This window comes from Labrus mixtus, chromosome 3, assembly GCF_963584025.1.
Source record: "Labrus mixtus chromosome 3, fLabMix1.1, whole genome shotgun sequence".
Classification (NCBI taxonomy): Eukaryota; Metazoa; Chordata; class Actinopteri; order Labriformes; family Labridae; genus Labrus; species Labrus mixtus.
The window spans coordinates 25,613,172-25,631,092 of NC_083614.1; the positions used below are offsets into that span (position 1 = coordinate 25,613,172).

The 17,921-nt window shown below is 43.4% G+C and overlaps 1 protein-coding gene across 1 annotated transcript in view; it reads right to left on the minus strand.

Moving 5' to 3' along the window:
* The window catches only part of LOC132968509 (adenylate cyclase type 1-like), a 53,215-nt gene extending 37,789 nt beyond the window's left edge, over window positions 1–15,426 (minus strand). Inside the window, exons 1-4 of the mRNA XM_061034210.1 lie at window positions 14,363–15,426; window positions 12,212–12,361; window positions 5,617–5,735; window positions 1,630–1,741 (exon numbers count right to left, since the gene is read on the minus strand). Coding sequence (XP_060890193.1) covers window positions 1,630–1,741; window positions 5,617–5,735; window positions 12,212–12,361; window positions 14,363–14,977 — 996 coding nt within the window. The 5' untranslated portion in view covers window positions 14,978–15,426. The remainder of the gene's footprint in view (window positions 1–1,629; window positions 1,742–5,616; window positions 5,736–12,211; window positions 12,362–14,362) is intronic.
* Between the last annotated feature and the right edge of the window lie 2,495 nt (window positions 15,427–17,921).

Consider the following 17,921-nt stretch of genomic DNA (forward strand, 5'->3'; position numbering starts at 1 on the left):
TGTGTGTGTATCTGTTGCAGTATTATTATGGTTATAGGAGTCTAGCGGCAGATAACCTGTCACTCACCTAATCTTCTTTCCCTGAGAACAACGCTATAAGGGCTTATACTGACGGACAGTGAACGCTATCTCACTCACTTTGCCGCTTTATCAAGTGCAGTTTAGTCCCAGTGAGACGACACACACACACACGCACACGCGCACACGCACACACACACGCACACACGCACACACACACACTCTCTCTCTCTCTCTCTCTCTCCACCTCCTCAGCCCTTATCTCCCCTCTGTCTAAAAATCAGTTTATTCATCTCTTCCTCTCTCACCCTTCAAGTTCCTTCTCCTTCTTGACCTTCATCCCCTCCTCCTCTTCCTCCTCCTCTTCCTCCTCCTCCTCCTCCTCCTTTTCCTCCTCCTCCTCTTCCTCTTCCTCCTCCTCCTCCTCTTCCTCTTACTCCTCCTCCTCTTCCTCTTACTCTTCCTCCTCCTCTTCCTCCTCTTCCTCCTCCTCCTCCTCCTCTTCAGTCAGCCTCTGCAGCTTAACTTTCATTGTCGGATCAATACGTGGCTCGGCATATTAAATGAGCTCCACAGCTAAATAATATATTTGGTTTTCTTGAAGGCTTTTTTGTGTAGGAGACTGGGGAGCTCCAGAGAACATCTGTCATTTCCCCTTTTTTTACGGGCTGCAAGTTAACTTTTTTTTTCTTTTGTCTTGGTACTGTTAGCATACCTTTTTTAAATCACAAAACATAACACAGTTCTGTTTTGAACTTGGGATTCTGGAGCTTACTGTCCAGCCTTCTTGAGGTGCCGTGGGACTAATTGGACCATTGGTTTATATTTTTGGGTCAGGGGGTTGTGAGGGTCCATGTGGTAGGGTAGATAGTACCTGCGTTGTCACTACCTGGAGCTTGCATGTGCAGAGCCTGGGTCTGTTGACTGTGGAAATGCTGTTTTGGTTGCAGTGGCAGCTAAGGGCCATGTAGTAGGTAATTTATCAGTAGGGCATAAGGGAATAATGGGTTTAGGGGTCTCTTCACCGAGCACTCACCCTTTCATTAGGGCACAAGTATCTTGCATTTATTTCATATTCAACATATTTTGCAGCCAAAGGACAATTTTGTCCTCCGCTTGCACTTGATGGTGCTTAATTATGGTGCGTTCTAATTGTTAACTCCTTCGTGCGAACGCGAGTGGCGAGGGATTGGAGGTGTGTCTCTGGATCAGAGCAGAGGTTTCAGAATAGCAGAGGTGTCACCAAACAGTAGTTTGTTTTAGTAGTACATTAAACATAAAAGTGACTCAAAAGTTGTTAATTTAAGGTTAAATAGTTGCTATGAGTTGCCTTAATTTACAGACAGATAACAATTGATGAAAGAGTTCGGTTTTAAAGTTTGATACCACAGAGAATAAAGTGTGTACAGTCTAGAGTGCATGGTGAGATGATAGCTACATGATTCTTTTAAACCAGCTGAAAAAAATATGTGAAAGATGTGAGATCCCTAAAATGTTCTTCTATGCTGTCGATGGACGCCAAATGAGATTTTGACACACATCATTCATTGATTATCACTATGAACTGAGGGCCAGCAGAGTGTGTGTGTGTGTGTGCTTGAGGGTACTTACTGTCGCCAGCTCATCAAACTTCCCGAAAAGTTCATTGAGCAGTTTGACCAGTTCCTGAGCGGTGCACTGAGAGGCCAGGCTGGTGAAACCCACGATGTCTGCAAACAGGATGCTGCAAGAACAGAGAGAGAGAGAGAGAAACATTTATCTGTAAATGATATGAATTGACTTTTCTAGTCTTCTGAGTACTCAAAGCACTTTTTAAACCGAGGTTACTTATCCCATTCATACATACGCCACCGACGAAGCAGCAGGAGCAATTCTGGGTTAAGTGTGGCCAAGTTAAGGAGGGGGAGGAGGAGGAGGAGGAGGAGGAGGAAGAGGAGGAGGAGGACGAGGAAAGGGAGGAAGAGGAGTAGGTAAAGGGGGAAGAGGAGGAGGAAGAGGAGGAGGAGGGGGGAGGAGTGAGGAGGAGGAGGAGGAGGGGACGGCCGACTCTACCAACCGAGTCAAACCCTCTGCAGTGTTCAATACACTAAAAACACATAAGACAGGGCGGTCTTGTGAGCTGCACAGTATTTTTTATCCCCATTCGACACAAAATACCCCCAGATCACACCACAGCAGAGAAATTGGCAAATGGCGATAAAAAGTGAGCGCCATAATCCCATCCGTGAGTGGAGGCGTCTCTCAGCCCCACCACTAAATCAATTGCAGCGCTAAATGGCCCCGCTGTTGGCTAGATGCTTTAGCGGGGATGAGGAAGGTGTTGAAAGCTACTTAGCTCCTCATTCATTTGCTCAGAGGCAGGCCAGATGGCAACAAACAAGGTGTTATGGAGCTTACTGACTCTCAGTGCAAAGAAAAATAAAAAATAAAAAGTAAATCACTGCTCCCGGAGGAGTAAAGGCAGCGGAGTGAGAGCTGTGGGCGGAGTATCATTTAAACCGTTTTGTCTATATGAGGTTCAGTACAGACACCAAAACAACAACTTTTTGATAAATAACTCAAGAGACATTTCGAAGAAGAACCCATGAAACACACAAACCGTCGATACAAGTCCAGACTGTTTACCTGGTGTGTTGTCGCCCTAAGCAACTTATTTGTGCATTTCCTAACGCTTCTGTCAGCAGGTGGGAAATAGAGGAATCTTTAAACTCATATTTTATTAGTTTTGGAAAATGCATCTAGTGCATAGACTGTAAATATGAATGGACACATCTGTTCCTGCAAGGGGTTCTGGAGTCCCATCGATGGCGGTCTCCATGCTGGAAATGCTCTCAGCCTAACTTTCAGTCAACCTAACGACAGGCTGAGAGCTGGAAAACAAGTGACGTTTTTAAAAGTAAAACTGTTGGTGAGTTTTTCTGTGTGCTGTCTTGTAGACTTCCCTGTGAGGTATTTTGTTTCATCTGCTTTAGGACTACAAGATAATCTGAGCTATTGAACTCGCTCTGTCACATCTATATAAATGCATAATGATGATTTGTTCATGAATGGTGCACTTTCCTCATCACATACATTTGGTAAATAAACATGCAAATAAATAACAGTAAATGGTATAAATCAACTTGAGCTTGTACATCTACTCATTCACACACTGATGGCACAGGTTGCTAAGTGACCATCAGAAGTAACTAACCCCATCACATTCATACACCACCGTCGAAGCAGCAAGAGCAATTTATAGGTTAAGTGTCTTGCCCAAGGACACATCAGACATGTGTCTGCAGGAGCTGGGGATCGACCCCTCGACCTTCAGGTTGAGACTCGACCAACTATAGCCACATAGCTTCTCCATAATCTTTGTTTCCATGGTGCCCAAAACTTTATCTTAACACAGGAAACTCCACTCCTGGAGTGATGCAGCGTTACAAACAAACCTCTGCATCGTGACTGTGTACTTTTTGGCAGCAGAGCAGCTCAGGATCCTGATGTATGTAAAGCCGGGATCACGACTGCTGCTCCACAGAAGAGCTCCGTTGAGTGGCTTTGAATGTGCTGCATGTCGTGCTGGTGTGTTAGGTGGGCAATGAGGGGGAGGCAAAGGAGGGCAGAGGGGGAGTAATATGGTGGGGGGGGGGGGCAGAGGGAGAGCAGAGCGAGAGTGGAGCTGAATAGGTATGTGATCAAACGTTCTCGGGCCACATCAAAGGGAGGCCGGATCAGGGAGATGTCACGCCCCTGCTCTGCAAAATAAAGCTGATGTGTTTTTTTGTTTTTGTTTTTTTTTAAATCGCCGCCATGTGTTAAGGTGTGTGTGTTTGCAGCAGCTCCCTGGAGATGAGCGGGAGCTGGCTCGCTGTGTTCATCAGCTTGATGTTTGGCTGAGTGCCAGAGCGGCTGCAAGGCTGGAGAACAGGCGGTGATGTTCCCGCACTGTTGCTGAGCGTGGGAGCCGAGCAGACAGACAGACAGACAGACACAGAGAGAGAGAGAGAGAGAGGAGGGGAGAAAAGAGAGCGAGGCAGAGAGTGGAGAGGATTGTCTCTTGACAGGAGTGCTGTTGACATGCTACCTAGCCCTACACTCCCACACTCGGCAGCACTGATACCTCTCTCAGCTTCTCTTTACTGCCTCGTTGGAATGTAATCAGCTCAAAGTCAGGCCAGGTTCTCACGCTCTGTAATATTTTCTCCATTACGAGGGCAATAGAGGTGGCTGCTGAAAAGGCTGATAGGCATGCACCAGGATACGGCTGCAAACAATGATGGATGTAAAACAAAAAAACGCACCTCAACCTCAAAAGTTGTTCTGGGAACTTTTGTTCAGTTCCCAGAACAAAAGGTAATGCCCTCAAAATGCATTTTTATGGCGGGTCAGTACTTTGCAATGGCATTAAAGCTGCAACAAAGTCAATTGATTTAAAAAAGGATGTTAACATTCAATATTTTAATAACTGATTAATCATTTTGAGGCTGCACAATTCTTGCATGTTCTCCCCGTGCATGCGTGGGTTCTCTCTGGGTATTCTGGCTTCCTCCCACAGTCCAAAGGTTAATGGTGAGATAGGTGTAAATGTGAGTGTAGTTGTCTTTTCTCTGTATGTCAGCCCTGTGATTGACTGGTGAACAGTCCAGGGTGTAACCCCGCCTCTCGCCCAATGACAGCTGGGATTCGGCTGCAGCCCCGCCGCAACCCCAAGCGGGAAAAGCGGTAAAGATAATGTATGGATTAATCTTTTTGGTGATTTTCAAGCTTAAATGTCAAAAATAAGCTCCTTCATGGCGCTGGTGACCTAGTGGTTGGTGCGCGTGCTCCATGTACAGACAGCTGCCCTCCAGGCGCCCGGGTTCATGTCCGACCAGTGGGTCCCTTTCCTGCATGTCATTCCTCACACTCTCTCTCTCCTCTGTTTCTTTCACTTTCCACTGTCCTGTCTCTCAATTAGAGGCATAAAAATAAATCCCAAAATAAATAAGCAAATATATGTTGTTCACTAAACATTTAAACTGCATCTTCCTGTATATAATTCATGAATGCTAGAACTCTAAAATGAAGGATTTCTCTGGCTTTCATAACTGTTGGTAAGTACTCTTGATTAATTTAGATATTTTGTCTATATTTGTTTTGGTAAAAACTGCAGTTTGGAGAAAGTTACTTTTTTTAATTACACCTCACATTAAAAGTCAATTATTTAAAACTCTTTGAAATAAAAGTTAAATGATGAAGTGTAACTAATTATACATCCACATACCCTCCCTGCTTATGAAGCTGTATACCTTACTGGAGTGTTTGACAATTAACAAGACGGTCAGCGCTTCGTTTAAACATTTCTCATGCATATTCAAAGGTCTCTTTCTAAAACGACAGCAGCACAAACGGTAGATGAGGAAGAGGAACCCGCCGTGTGTAGCGCGCCTTTTGTCTCTTTCTGACCTTTCCCAGCTCGATTGCGTCCGCGTTAATGGCAAATCTAAACCGCTCTCCTTCTTTTCTTGACCCTGACGTCACAGCAGGTGACACCTGGATCAAAACACTGCAGCCCCTCCGCACACCTCCACCATTTTCCCACCCCCGTCCACTGTTGTCATGACACCCCCATACCTGACATTGTCATGACGTTGGATGTAGATCTTGTGAAAGATCCGCTCAGGAGGCTTCAGGAAGTCCTCCTTCATCTCCATGGCAACATTCCTGGGCAGAAGGCTCATTAGCAGACGCTCCTGAGGAGGGAGGGGTTTAGAACAAAAGAGGAGAGTTAGAGACAAGTAGTTACATGGATATAAATGTACACTGTAGGTGTGTATTCATGCAGGAGTTAGCAAACAGGGATAGAAAATCAAGATAGTTCAGTCAGGAAGACTATAACTGCCTTCATGATCGGGTCTCTCATTCATCCCTTTTTGCACGCTCACTCATGTTTCCGCTGTCATTTTCTGGGGCTGTCACTGGATAATCAGCTGTCTTGTCAGCGGTACTCATCTTACCAATCGCATGGCGTTTCTTCCTCATTTTCAGCCTATCGTCGTTCTGCTCCCATTTTAAACATGTTTCTTTCTCTACCATGCAGAGGCCTTTTAGGTACAATCACTTCTATCTGAACCACTTCTCTTGCCCGCTTCCATCGCTGCAACACCTGTTGGTTTGACCTGATAACTGGTCTCATATCTGGCAAACCGAGGGGCGTCCAAAATGGCCATGTGGGGTGCCTTAAAACCGCCTACCTTCTCTGGTCCAAAACAAATCCAGAGCATTCAGGACCAGAATCTAAAGTTAGAAGGAGGACATACTGATGCATTGTTGTCAGAGAAGCCAGCACTTCAACATGTTTCCTTAATGTCTGATGATATAAGGACAAAATGAAGGTTTTTACTGACACCAGTATGAGATGAAGAAGGAGTTTTTTAGCTGTAAAAAATCGTGTAAAACTAGTTGATGGGTTTCACAGACTGACACCATGAAAGGTGAAAGTGTTTTTAATGTGAGATCTTCTGGTGTTGCATTTCCGCCAATCCATTGCACATCTGTTTTCTCTAAAAATACTGTTTTTCTGCATGCAACAAATACCAAAAGCCTTGTCCTGCGCCTGCAGATATCACATTCATGTCCAGATGTCTGTTTGCAGACTTTACATCCTTACACTCTCACTTTGTAGAGGCTAGGATATAAGACCTAAAGAGTTAATAGTTGTCATTTCATTTCCAGTCATCGGGATTAATCTGATAATCTCTTCAGCTGCAGCCTGAAGTAGCATCAGCATCAGTATGTTTGTTTGTGTGAATCGTCTCAGTTACAGCAGCATTAAGCACTTCTGTATCATGATGTCAAATGGTTGTGAATGCACAGTGAATCATCCGGCGGCGCCGCGGCTCTGCTGAATGGACTCTAAGAGGCCGAGGTATAAAAGCAGCTTGGGGGGCTCTCCTGTGTCTCCCTCCATCACTGTTTCACATCACACATCCACTCACACGGCTGCTCCTCACCTGCCAATACAAACCGGCGAGCAGCTTTCACAAACAGCCTTCACACTTTGAGATGTGAGAGTGTGAGTCAGGGTATTTGTCCATATGTGCTTCTGTGCCAGCGTTTCCAGCGATGCACATGTATGTCAGGTGTAAGTGAAAGTGTGAAGGTGCTTCATTTGAATATTTAAATCCTCTGCTTTATTAATCTCTTCCCTTCCTCCTCCTTGAACGTGTTTTAATCGCACATCAGTGGTTCCCATTTCTCAAATCTATCCCCGGCTTAATTCACGGTGTGTGCTCTGTTTGACTACGGCTCCCCTCGTGATGCTTTATTAATGAACCGCTGGCTCGCTTCCCCTCACATTAACATATAAAACACTGCCCTGCAGAAAAACAAGAAGGGGAAATTCCCAGAAAATCTTTGCATTCTGAAAAATAAAAATTGTACTTTGAAGCAGTCCAACTTCTTTTTTGTTTTTTAAGTGGAAAAGAAATGTCAGGAATGTCAGTATAATATATCACTTCAAGGAAAAGTGTATATCTATAAGCAGAAATGGAATATAATATGCACAAGCATGTTTTTATTGGTGTACAGTCTCCTGCAAATTAGAATCCTTGTTCCTGCTTTGGGATTAAATTATGTTTAAAACCAGAGACATGATAAATTAAAACAAAGGTTATCTCAGGACACTTTACAAAGAGAGCAGGTCTACACTGTACTCTTTGATGTAGAGACTAAACATCAATCCACCGGTCAACATTATACAGCAGAGGCAAGAGAAATGTCCTTATAAGAGGCAGAAACCTTGAGCAGAGCCAGACTCTGCCGTGGCCAAGAAAGTGGATAGAGGGAGATTGCTAAATTAGCAAATTAAGAATACATTTCCATCATAGACTGTAAATATGAATACCTCTGCTATTGTTGTTGACAAAACTGATATCAGAAGTTCTGCATCTTCTTGATTTTGATTTGTTGGTGACAGAGAAGTGACATTGATGAGCTGGGCGATAATTCAAAAGTTGAACTGTTTTCAACGGAGAGCGCTTTGAACGCAGCAACAAAAAACAGCTGAGGCTGAGGGCGTTTGGTGATCTGGACGATGAGCTTAATTGTGATGCGTTTCATTTGATAAATCCTTCCTGAAAACCCAGAGAGTGGAGTCTTCAGTATTGCTGAGGTGTCGCTAAACAGATGCTTGTTTTGGTTTCATGCTGGTGCTCAAGGGCGACATCTACTGGATCAAAAAGTTGCACATTCTTCCTTTAAACGTAGAGCAATCAGGTCAGATAATGTTCATATCTATAGTCGTTCATGCCTTTTTGGAAAATACAATTTTAACTAAGAAATCAAATGTAAAGTTCAGCTTCCAACATTTATTAGTAGGTGGAGTTGGATCACTTGAAGTCATGCTGGACGGCTGCTTAAAGCCGTGGAAGAAGCCAGAGCTGTTACGATACCAGTACTAGAAATACTCCCAATACATGTCAATCAATGCGTATCGATACCCTATTCTTTAGCCTCAACATTAACTTTGTTTCAGGAATTCATTTTGGTGTTTACCGCCTCCGTGTCAACAGATCTCTCTACATGAAATTAAAAAAGCCTCTTTGCAAATGAAGACTGAATGGAACGACCCTAAAGGTTAATGAAGTGCAGGGCAGTCTTAGGAATTGTTCTGTTGCAGTCAAACTGGCCGACTTGTTTTATCATTCAGGTCTTAAATATCTGAAATGAATCAAGGGTTTTCTTTTCCTGTGTTTTGACCATGTATGGTGTCTCCTCACACGAGTCCACAGGAAACTACCCGTTGCTCCTGGTGTCTTAGATTGCTATTGAGCTGAGAAGTCAATTTACCAGGCAGACGTGCAGCACATAGCCCACACATGTTCAGGAATCAATACAACCTATATGGATCAGGCTCAAAGCAAAGCCCGAGAAAACATCCGGGCGATAACCAGAGACCTGCTTGATGTCTAAAAATGTAATCTCAGGCGTTTCTTGTTTTGATTTTTTTTTTTTTTTGCTTGTGAGCTCCTTGTGTTTGCAGGCTGTTGGCTGCCTGTTGATGGATCCCAATCAGGGGTCTGTGTGTGTTTCACTCACCCAGATAAACTGTGACCTTTAGTGGAGTATGGAGGCCATGAAAGCAATCTGCTTGTGTAATTACCTGTCAGAAGGGAGCCTGTTACTGCTGGGGAAAACACAGCGTATCATCATCTAATCTACAAAGCACAGGTGCTAAAAGTGTGCGTGTGCACTGGCGAGCGTGCTGCAGAACGAAGCGAGATGTTCGCATAGAGTCATATTACATACACGGGGTAATTAATTCTTTGTTTAACAAGCGGTGTAGGTGGGTTTCATGCACATTGGCGAGGAGGGTGCGGCGTACAACAAAGTGTTTCTGTGTGTGAAAGTTGCCTGATTGCTCCTTTGTTAAATGGTTACGTGTAGGTGTGCAGGGAGGGGGAGGAGTGTGCGGTGGCGCCGGTGCATGTGCCACAGTAATTGTTCTTTCCTTAAATAGCTGCTGTCATAGTTACTGCGTGCCTGTGGGCAGGTTGTGAGAATACATTGGCACCTGAAACCGTTAAAAAAAAAAAAAAAAAACTTCAGCAGAGACTGGGAAGATTTCACAAACATACGCGCTCAAGGCGAGGTGAAAAGCGTGGATGCATGTCTTTATTCCTAATTTATTCCTAATTTTGTATGTAAATAAATTCCTAGGTGTGACAATAGACCACAAGCTCTGCTGGAAACCTCACATAAAACATGTTAAATCTAAACTGTCACGGAGCATCTCAGTCCTGTGTAAAGCAAAGCATATATTGGATCACAAATCATTGCATATTCTCTACTGTTCAATGATCTTACCTTATTTAAATTACTGTGTGGAGGTCTAGGGGACCACTTACAAAAGCTCACTGCTACCACTAGTCACACTTCAAAAACGAGCCATAAGAACAATCAATAAAGCAGGATATTATGATCACACCAACCTCCTGTTTTTACATTCCTGTACTATAAAGTTCATTGACCTGGTTGACTATCAAGTGGCACAAATCATGTTCAAAGTAAGAAACAAACTGCTACCAGGTAATATTCAAAAACTTTTTTTTGACAGAGAGGGGGGTTATAATTTGAGGGAAAAGTTAAATTTTAAGATGCTAGCTGTTCGAACGACTTTAAAAAGTCAATGCATTTCAATTGGTGGTGTGAAACTGTGGAATGGTATGAGCACGGAGCTAAAGCATTGTCCAAACATGATCCAGTTTAAAAACATGTACAAATCAATGATTTTCAAAAGGTACAGGGATGAGGGAGAGCTTTAAGAAGGAAAAAATATATATAAATAATAATAGTATAGCAAATTGTATATAGATAGATTGTATATATAGCGCTTATAAGGAACACAGGAATTTAATTTAATAAATATTAATTATTGAGCTGTGGAAAAGGGGTAGGATTAAATAAGTTTTATACTTCTTCCTACTCCTTTTCAGGCATATCAATTGAATATATGTAATTTTCTTTTTCTCTTTCTTTTTTTTTTTTGAAATTATTTGAACATTGTTTTTTGTTTATTGTATTTTTGTGCTTTTTCATTTTCGTTTTTGTATTTTTGATATGTTTGATTTTTATTTGATATGTCTGAAATAAATTTAATCAATCAATCAATCATCTAAATTTGACCTTTTTTTAACCAACAATGAGGCAACATACTCTAATTACCGTACTGTACTGCACGCTTAGATCTTTTCACCTCTCTTTTTACCTTTCTCGCCCACAGACTGTAAGCCTGAGTGACGTCAGCCATCTGATCCTGCAGGGGGCTCCAGAGGCTCATCAGCAGCAGCAGCCACCATGTTGGAAATGCTGTCTCAGACTAACTTTCAGTCAATCTAACGACAGGCTGAGAGCTGGAGTTGAGGTGGGTTTTAAACGTGTCACTATTTCAAAACAGCGCTGTTTTAATAAAAAAATCATAATAATTAACAGTGTGTGCCAGTGATGTCAATAACTAATCAGACCTATTTTTTATTTTTTTTTACCAGGCTGTAAACATGTTCATTTCTGCTGTAAAAACAGCATTTTGCATGCGGTGTGTATGTGACTTCCTGTGTTCCTGCAGCCAGCCTCTAGTGGACACTCGACGAACTGCATGATTTTGCACTTCCGCATTGGCTTCATTTTTCAAGACCGGAGGTTGCCACTTGTTCGCTCACCAAAAAAATAAGTTCATTCAACTGCTGCAGGCAGGATTTTAACAAACACAAAGACAGAATATCAGATCACCTCTTTGCTCTCAACACTACACAGGCTGCCTGTATCTTTTAGAATTGATTTAACAGTCCTGTTGCTCTACTGGGCCTTACATAATTTAGCAACATCTTCTCACATACAGAAGCTGACTGTCTTCCAATCTTATATCCCACCTCAAATTCAAAGATCATACAGTGCATGTACATTTAGACGTTTCTCAAGTCTCCCTAAAGAAATATGGTGGGGCAGCTTGCAATTTTTATTGCATTAAAAATATATATTTTCTATCTGCTGCCTGAGGGCCAAACTCGGCCTTCCAACAATATTAACTTAACTTGTAAAGCTAATTTATTCAAGAGTGTCAAACTGAATGAAAACATCTGAAAAGTGACATGTTTGAGTATCAAAAGATCATCATTTTATCACATACTGTAGCTACTTTCATGTGTTATGTCTATTTTTAAATAGGGGGGGAATTCAGAGAGTCAAACTGAATGCCTCATTCATGCAAGGCCTGCTCTGACCTCCACCTCAGCGGCAAGGAAGTGAAGACAACAGGAACATGAAGAACACAAAGGAGAAATCCTTCCTGCACATTATCCCATATGCTCTTTTGTAAAGCGTCTCCAGAAAACACTTGTTATGAATTGGCACTCTACAAATAATGATTTATTGACCCTTTTCTTTCATGTTGGAGAACGAAATGAAGGATCTTTTAAAGATGGTTTTTAAATTGGTTCAAACTTACCATATGATTGATAACGCTTTCTATTGCTGTTTTTAATTCTTATGTTTTTTTTTTTTTTTTATCTGATATTGTTTTGTTATGCATACCAGGCTGCATCTTTGCATAAAATTGTGTGTGTGTGTGTATGTGTGTGTGTGTGTGTGTGTGTGTGTGTGTGTGTGTGTGTGTGTGTGCGTGTGTGTGTGTGCGTGTGTGTGTGTGTGTTTGCACAAATTCCCGCCCCACCTGTTTCTCGTTCTCGTCCTCCAGCTTCAGCCTCTCCTCGATGCAGTTCCGGGCCTGCAGGAAGACTTTCCTCTGGGTGCGTTCGGTGAGAATCCTCACAAACACCCCCGACAAGTTGACGCTGGTGAACAGCACGGCGTTGGCCACCAGCTGTACACAAACAAGAACAGACATGTCAAACAAAGCAGCAGAGGCTACACACTGATCGTGCATGTGGGGCCTGGAGGAACACTTGTGGCCATATGTGCACTTATGTGTGCGGTCATACATCCTGAGATTAGACTCCACAATCCGTGTTTAATCCACAGCACGGATTGAACGGCAGACATCGAGGTCAGCACATTGATTACAACACGAGTCTTAGGTGTGACTTAAAACACAAAAAGCTTCACAGTGGAAAGGCTGCAAGATAAGGTCGCATTATTGGTTAATGATCAGAGCTATTGATCCTGTCCAACACTTCATTTCTATGACGAACTCTGTGGCCACTTTGTGTCGTTGATTCCTGAAAGAGAGGTGGTGAAAGGTCAAAGTAACTCTCTGATCCCAGCACAGCCAGATGGATGGCGCTTTCCTCTGTGTAACCACCAACTCATGAATAAGACTTCACTACAGTTCATTATGTAACGAACGAGCAAAACCAAAAGAAGCAAAAACAATCTGCAACACGAGGTTCTCCACAAAGCTGCAAAATAAACCTCTCTCTGCTGCACAACAATGTGTTTATGTTTCCAGACTCTTCTCTAATCTCCGGCATGTTTCAGTGCATAACTTCAGCACATTATTCCTCCTCAGGCCTTTAACACATCACTGGTTTCATCCTGTCATGATGAGTTGCATGTTGGCATCACTTCATTTCAAAGAGTGAAAAGCCAAGAAGGTTATAAGAAGCTCTGATTTATTGCATTATGTAAATGCATTAGACACATCACTTCCACTGAGGTCTGTGAAACTTTCCAGAATCACCGAGACGTTTTGTTTCTTATCCGGTCAAGATAAATCTGAGAGGGCAATGACCTCGAAAAGCAGATGAAATATCTTTCTGTTGCACCAAATCCCATTCATTTTTTTGACGATCCTTATTTTTAGCTCGTGGATCTCATTCATCTGCAGCTACTTAAAAATCAATTTGAGGTGAGATAATTCGCCTTAAAGTCGATTGATTGTTTCACCTGCTCACTTTGATTTCTTTAATACGACTTTGGGGAAGTTACATCTTGTTTCTGCACTGTAATCTGCTTTATTTACTCTAATATTAAACAATTATTTATTTTATCTGCAATTAATGTTTTTTATCCTCACTTTTTAGGTTTACTGCATTTCCCTCTCGATGTACAGGTTTTTAAATTACCAGTTTTTGAAACAAGCAATTTAAACCGAGTTGCTCTGTCCTGCCTGGCCATTAGTTGAACTGCCAAGCACCCACTGATACCTGTTTCTCCAAGAGGGGTCTGAACTATAGCCTGATTTAAGGGGCTCTCAGCTCAAAAAGATTGAGGACCCCTGTCTTATAGGACATGAAATACCTGAGACACAATATCTGACACGTTGTAAATGTGAAGGAAACATCCTGATTCTATAATTAGCCAGCAGGAATCAGCACTAAATTGTGTGTGTGTGTGTGTGTGTGTGTGTGGGGGGGGGGGTGTGTGTGTGTGTGTGTGTGTGTGTGTGTGTGTGTGTGTGTGTGTGTGTGTGTGTGTGTGTGTGTGTGTGTGTGTGTGTGTCAGCAGGATCCAGTTTCAGCACCGGCTGCTGCTGGACAGCTCCCCGTCTGCCTCGTTACCGTGGCGCGCGAAAGGGAAACTTTCAGCTCGTTTCCAATTTTACAACTTCAGGATCCTGCAGCCAAAATCGATCACTGAGGGTGTTCTGACTCTGACTTCTTCAGGGAAAGTCGGATGAGTAAGAGTTCTGTTTCTCTGCTCCACTTTACATTCATACAGACACTCCAGAGCCCAGCTGGGAGCTTCCAGGTTAAACCGCAGTCTCCTAACCCGGAGCTGTTACTCGGGGGTACTTTGACTGTCATTTTTAACGGGAATGGGGACTTGACCCCATGACCTGTTTGAAACGATGGGGGGTGTAAGTGAAAAAACAGTGGGGAAACTGTCGGTAGGACTAGCCAAGGGTTTTTGGTGCAGCACTTACCGGTCTCCACAGCCTCTGTTTCCTCCCCGTGACCGACGTCGCTATGACAATGAAGTGGGATGCAGCCAGCATCACCCCGAACAGCACCGCCAGCAGCGTCCGCACCGGTAGCAGCACGTAAGCCACGAGGGTGACCAACATTAGCTGCCAAACGCCTTGCTCAGGGGCTCCGGCGCTCACCAGCTCTGACGTGCCGAGCGCCAGCGGGAACGGGCAGCAGAGCAGCGCAAAGGTGAAGCTGAACAGCAGCGCGAGCTTGGCGATCTGCTGCAGCTGCGTCACCTGCAAGTACTTGACGTTGGTGACGATGAAGAGCGACAGGAACACCACGCAGTGCACCGGGTACGAGCCCTTGGACAAGGTGAGACGCGGGCTGGACAGCAGCTCCACCAGGGACAACGACGACGCAGCCACGATGAGCACCGCCAGCGCTTTGAGGGTGGCGGTCTGCTCCAGCTTCAGGTTGTAGTTCTGGAAGAGAGCCTCCAGCTCGTGGCTGTTGAACTCGTCCTCGCAGGCGATGGCGCCCAGGGGTGCACCGGCCGGGCATCGACCCTTTCTCCTCCGGGTCTTGACTCTTTCGAATGGCATCTCCTCCATGTTCCGGCCATTCATGAAGCGGGGATGGCGCACGAGCCCCTCAACTTTTCGGTACCTGTCCTTCCGTGGGGAATCGAACCCGGCACCCTCTCCCAGTTCATGCGTCCTGGACTGTCGGGCTCGGTGTCAGAGGGGAGAGGGTGGCAGTGGAGACAGCAGAGCGCCGCGCGCGCCCTATCCACAGGTTGACGATTGTTGGTGTGTCGTCAGAAAAGTAGCCCGACCAATGTGCAGCACGCCTCTCTCTGTCTCTCTCTGCCCCTCTCTCTCTCTCACTCTCTCTCTCTCTCTCTCTCGGACCACCTGCGGTGCCACAGACAGCCTTTCTGGTGATCCTGCGCTCTAACAGGACCAAATAATACGCGTGCGTTTGATGATTGTCAAAACACCACGAGGCTAGACAAACAGCACTGTCACAAAAAAAAACAAATAATATGATATTATTTGCTCTGTTTACTTTGTGAGAGGCACAGCTCTCTCTCTCTCCCTCTCTCTCTCTCTCTCTCTCTCTCTCACACACACACACACACACACACACACACGAACAACACACGTGCAGTAAATGTGATTTCCTCCCGTGTGTCCTCCTCCTGCTTTAATTTGAAGCAGTGAAATGTCAGTGCTTTGGTGCTTTGGTTGGTAGAAGACAGCAGCAAACAGCGCTGGTGATTTCCCCTCACGGTGTCTGCAGTGAGAGCTGATGTAGTTCCCAGCTAAAAATAGACCAGCTGCACCGGTGGATGGTCCAATATAGCAACAATTTGGTCTTTCCCGCATCTCTTCCCCTCATATATTTTTATAGCAAAGTAAAGTGGTCATTTCACACAGAGAAAAACTACAGAAAATGACCACTTGGAGAGGGAAGGTTAATGCCAATGCAGGGATACTAAAAATAGTATAAATGTAGGAATGATGACATGCATCTTAAAATGTGATGCACCATTTAGTTTCAGCTGAGAGCATGCATTTGGGCAAATTTGCATATTTTGAGCATTCATTGCTGCATTTTTCTTAGCATTATTCTGAAGGTTATTTGATGTGAGATTAATCTGAGTTTACCCGAGAATACAAATGGTCTATTCTGCAGAGCAGAGACTCAATAAAAACAGGGAAAATGTAAAATTGACAATCAAAGGTATTGGTCAATTTACCAAGAACTATGACGCCACATTGAATTTGAATATACAGAACATTATTGGCAATGGACTGAAAATAGCAGCAGCTGCAGGGGCAGAATAGTCACTGACATTTAGTTTGAATGTGTGTTATGTAACAGAATAGCAGCAGGGATATTTAGGATATCTGAAGATGTCTCCAAATTGAGTCATGTAAAAAGTGTGTAAATATTATGTAGATTCTTTACCCATGTTTGATGGCAGTTTTCCCCTCAGGTTGCAAACTACAACAGAAAAATAAATCAGTATCATGATAAAAGGATATGGCGATGATAATTATTTTACAGCAACAGCAGTACAAAATGGATTAAACTCATTAAAAACGAATTAAAATGTACTTTGAATATGGATGACATGTATAGATGGAAAACATTCGATTTCAAAACTATATTTAGTTTTACTTTATCAATTGGATATTTAAAAAGTCGCTCATTCTTCCTTTAAGATTGGTTTCATATATTGCACAATATGGCTTATTCGAGTACCTTTTCAACACAAGCAGCAACCTCCTGGGCTGAGAAGTAAAGCCAACCCAAAAGGGCCACAACGGTGCAGTTCCCCTAGTGGCCACTAGAGGCTAGCTCTTAAAGTGAGTCAATCCCCTGAGGCCCCCATTTAAAAAAAAAAAAAAAGAAGCAAACTTTACAACAGAATTGAAAACTTGACTTGTTAGGACATACTGTTCAGCAGGCGTGCACGGTAGGCTGATATTTGTTCCTACTTCGTCTGATTCATTCAGTGTTGAAGTGGCCTCATTAGCCCGCCTTAGATTTGATATGCATGATGGCTCAGTAAATAATACAAAACTTCACTTTGCATGTAAACAATTGAACAACTAAACATTTGAAAGGCGCGTCACCTGAACCGGCCGCATCAATCCATCCTCTTTTTCTTTTTTTCATCCTCCTTTGTTTTGATTTGGAGGCGCACCTGAAGTAAGGTTTTACATTTAATTTCATACAGCATTGTAGGTGTTAACATACAATTCATTTCCTGAAAGGATGCATCCGAACAATCCTGTACAAAACATGGAAGTTAGCATCCATGCTGAAATTGTCTGAATGCAAAAACTTTTATGAAAACAAAAATGAAATACGATTCCCTTTTTCAGTGGATTGTATTTATGTAAACATGGCCAGAGAGTCAGAGCGCAGTTTTTTTCTGTTATTGAAATTTTACTATCACGTTATTAGCATGTTAGCGCTATTAGCTAGTGAAGTGTCTGTACTCGGTGTACCTTGCTCGTTACTTTGCTCAGGTTTTGATTTATTTTTGGCAGCTCCAGCATTGGAGCAAAGACTGTTGCTGGCTTTTTCTTGCAGTGATTGTGGCAAGCTGTAAAGGTTAGAGGATCGCTTGTTTTAATTCTCTAGGCTCGGGATATCCACCTGCAGCTCCCCCACTGGAGATGCGAGTGAGAGAGAAGCGAGTTTTTAACGTCCATGACCAAAACTCCATGATCAAATATAAGATGTTCAACTGGCTCATTTTCCATCAATGCCTCCTCAGCAATGTGTGACACCTCCCCCTCACATCTTACAACCTGATGGTGTGATCAGAGAAGACACCAAAATAACAGGCTTTTAAAATCTAAATGCAGGCGTTCTCAGCGGCCTCACAGATGACCTTGCTTTTTGTTGCTCATGTGCCTCAGATGGCAGAGCTCTCCGAGGAAGTCAATGAACTGGTTCATCAATGAAGAAGTCAATGTGAAGCACTTTGGCCCCCCCTAACAGAAAGTCTCTGTGCGCACAGTCAATTACAATGTGATCAATATCCACGAT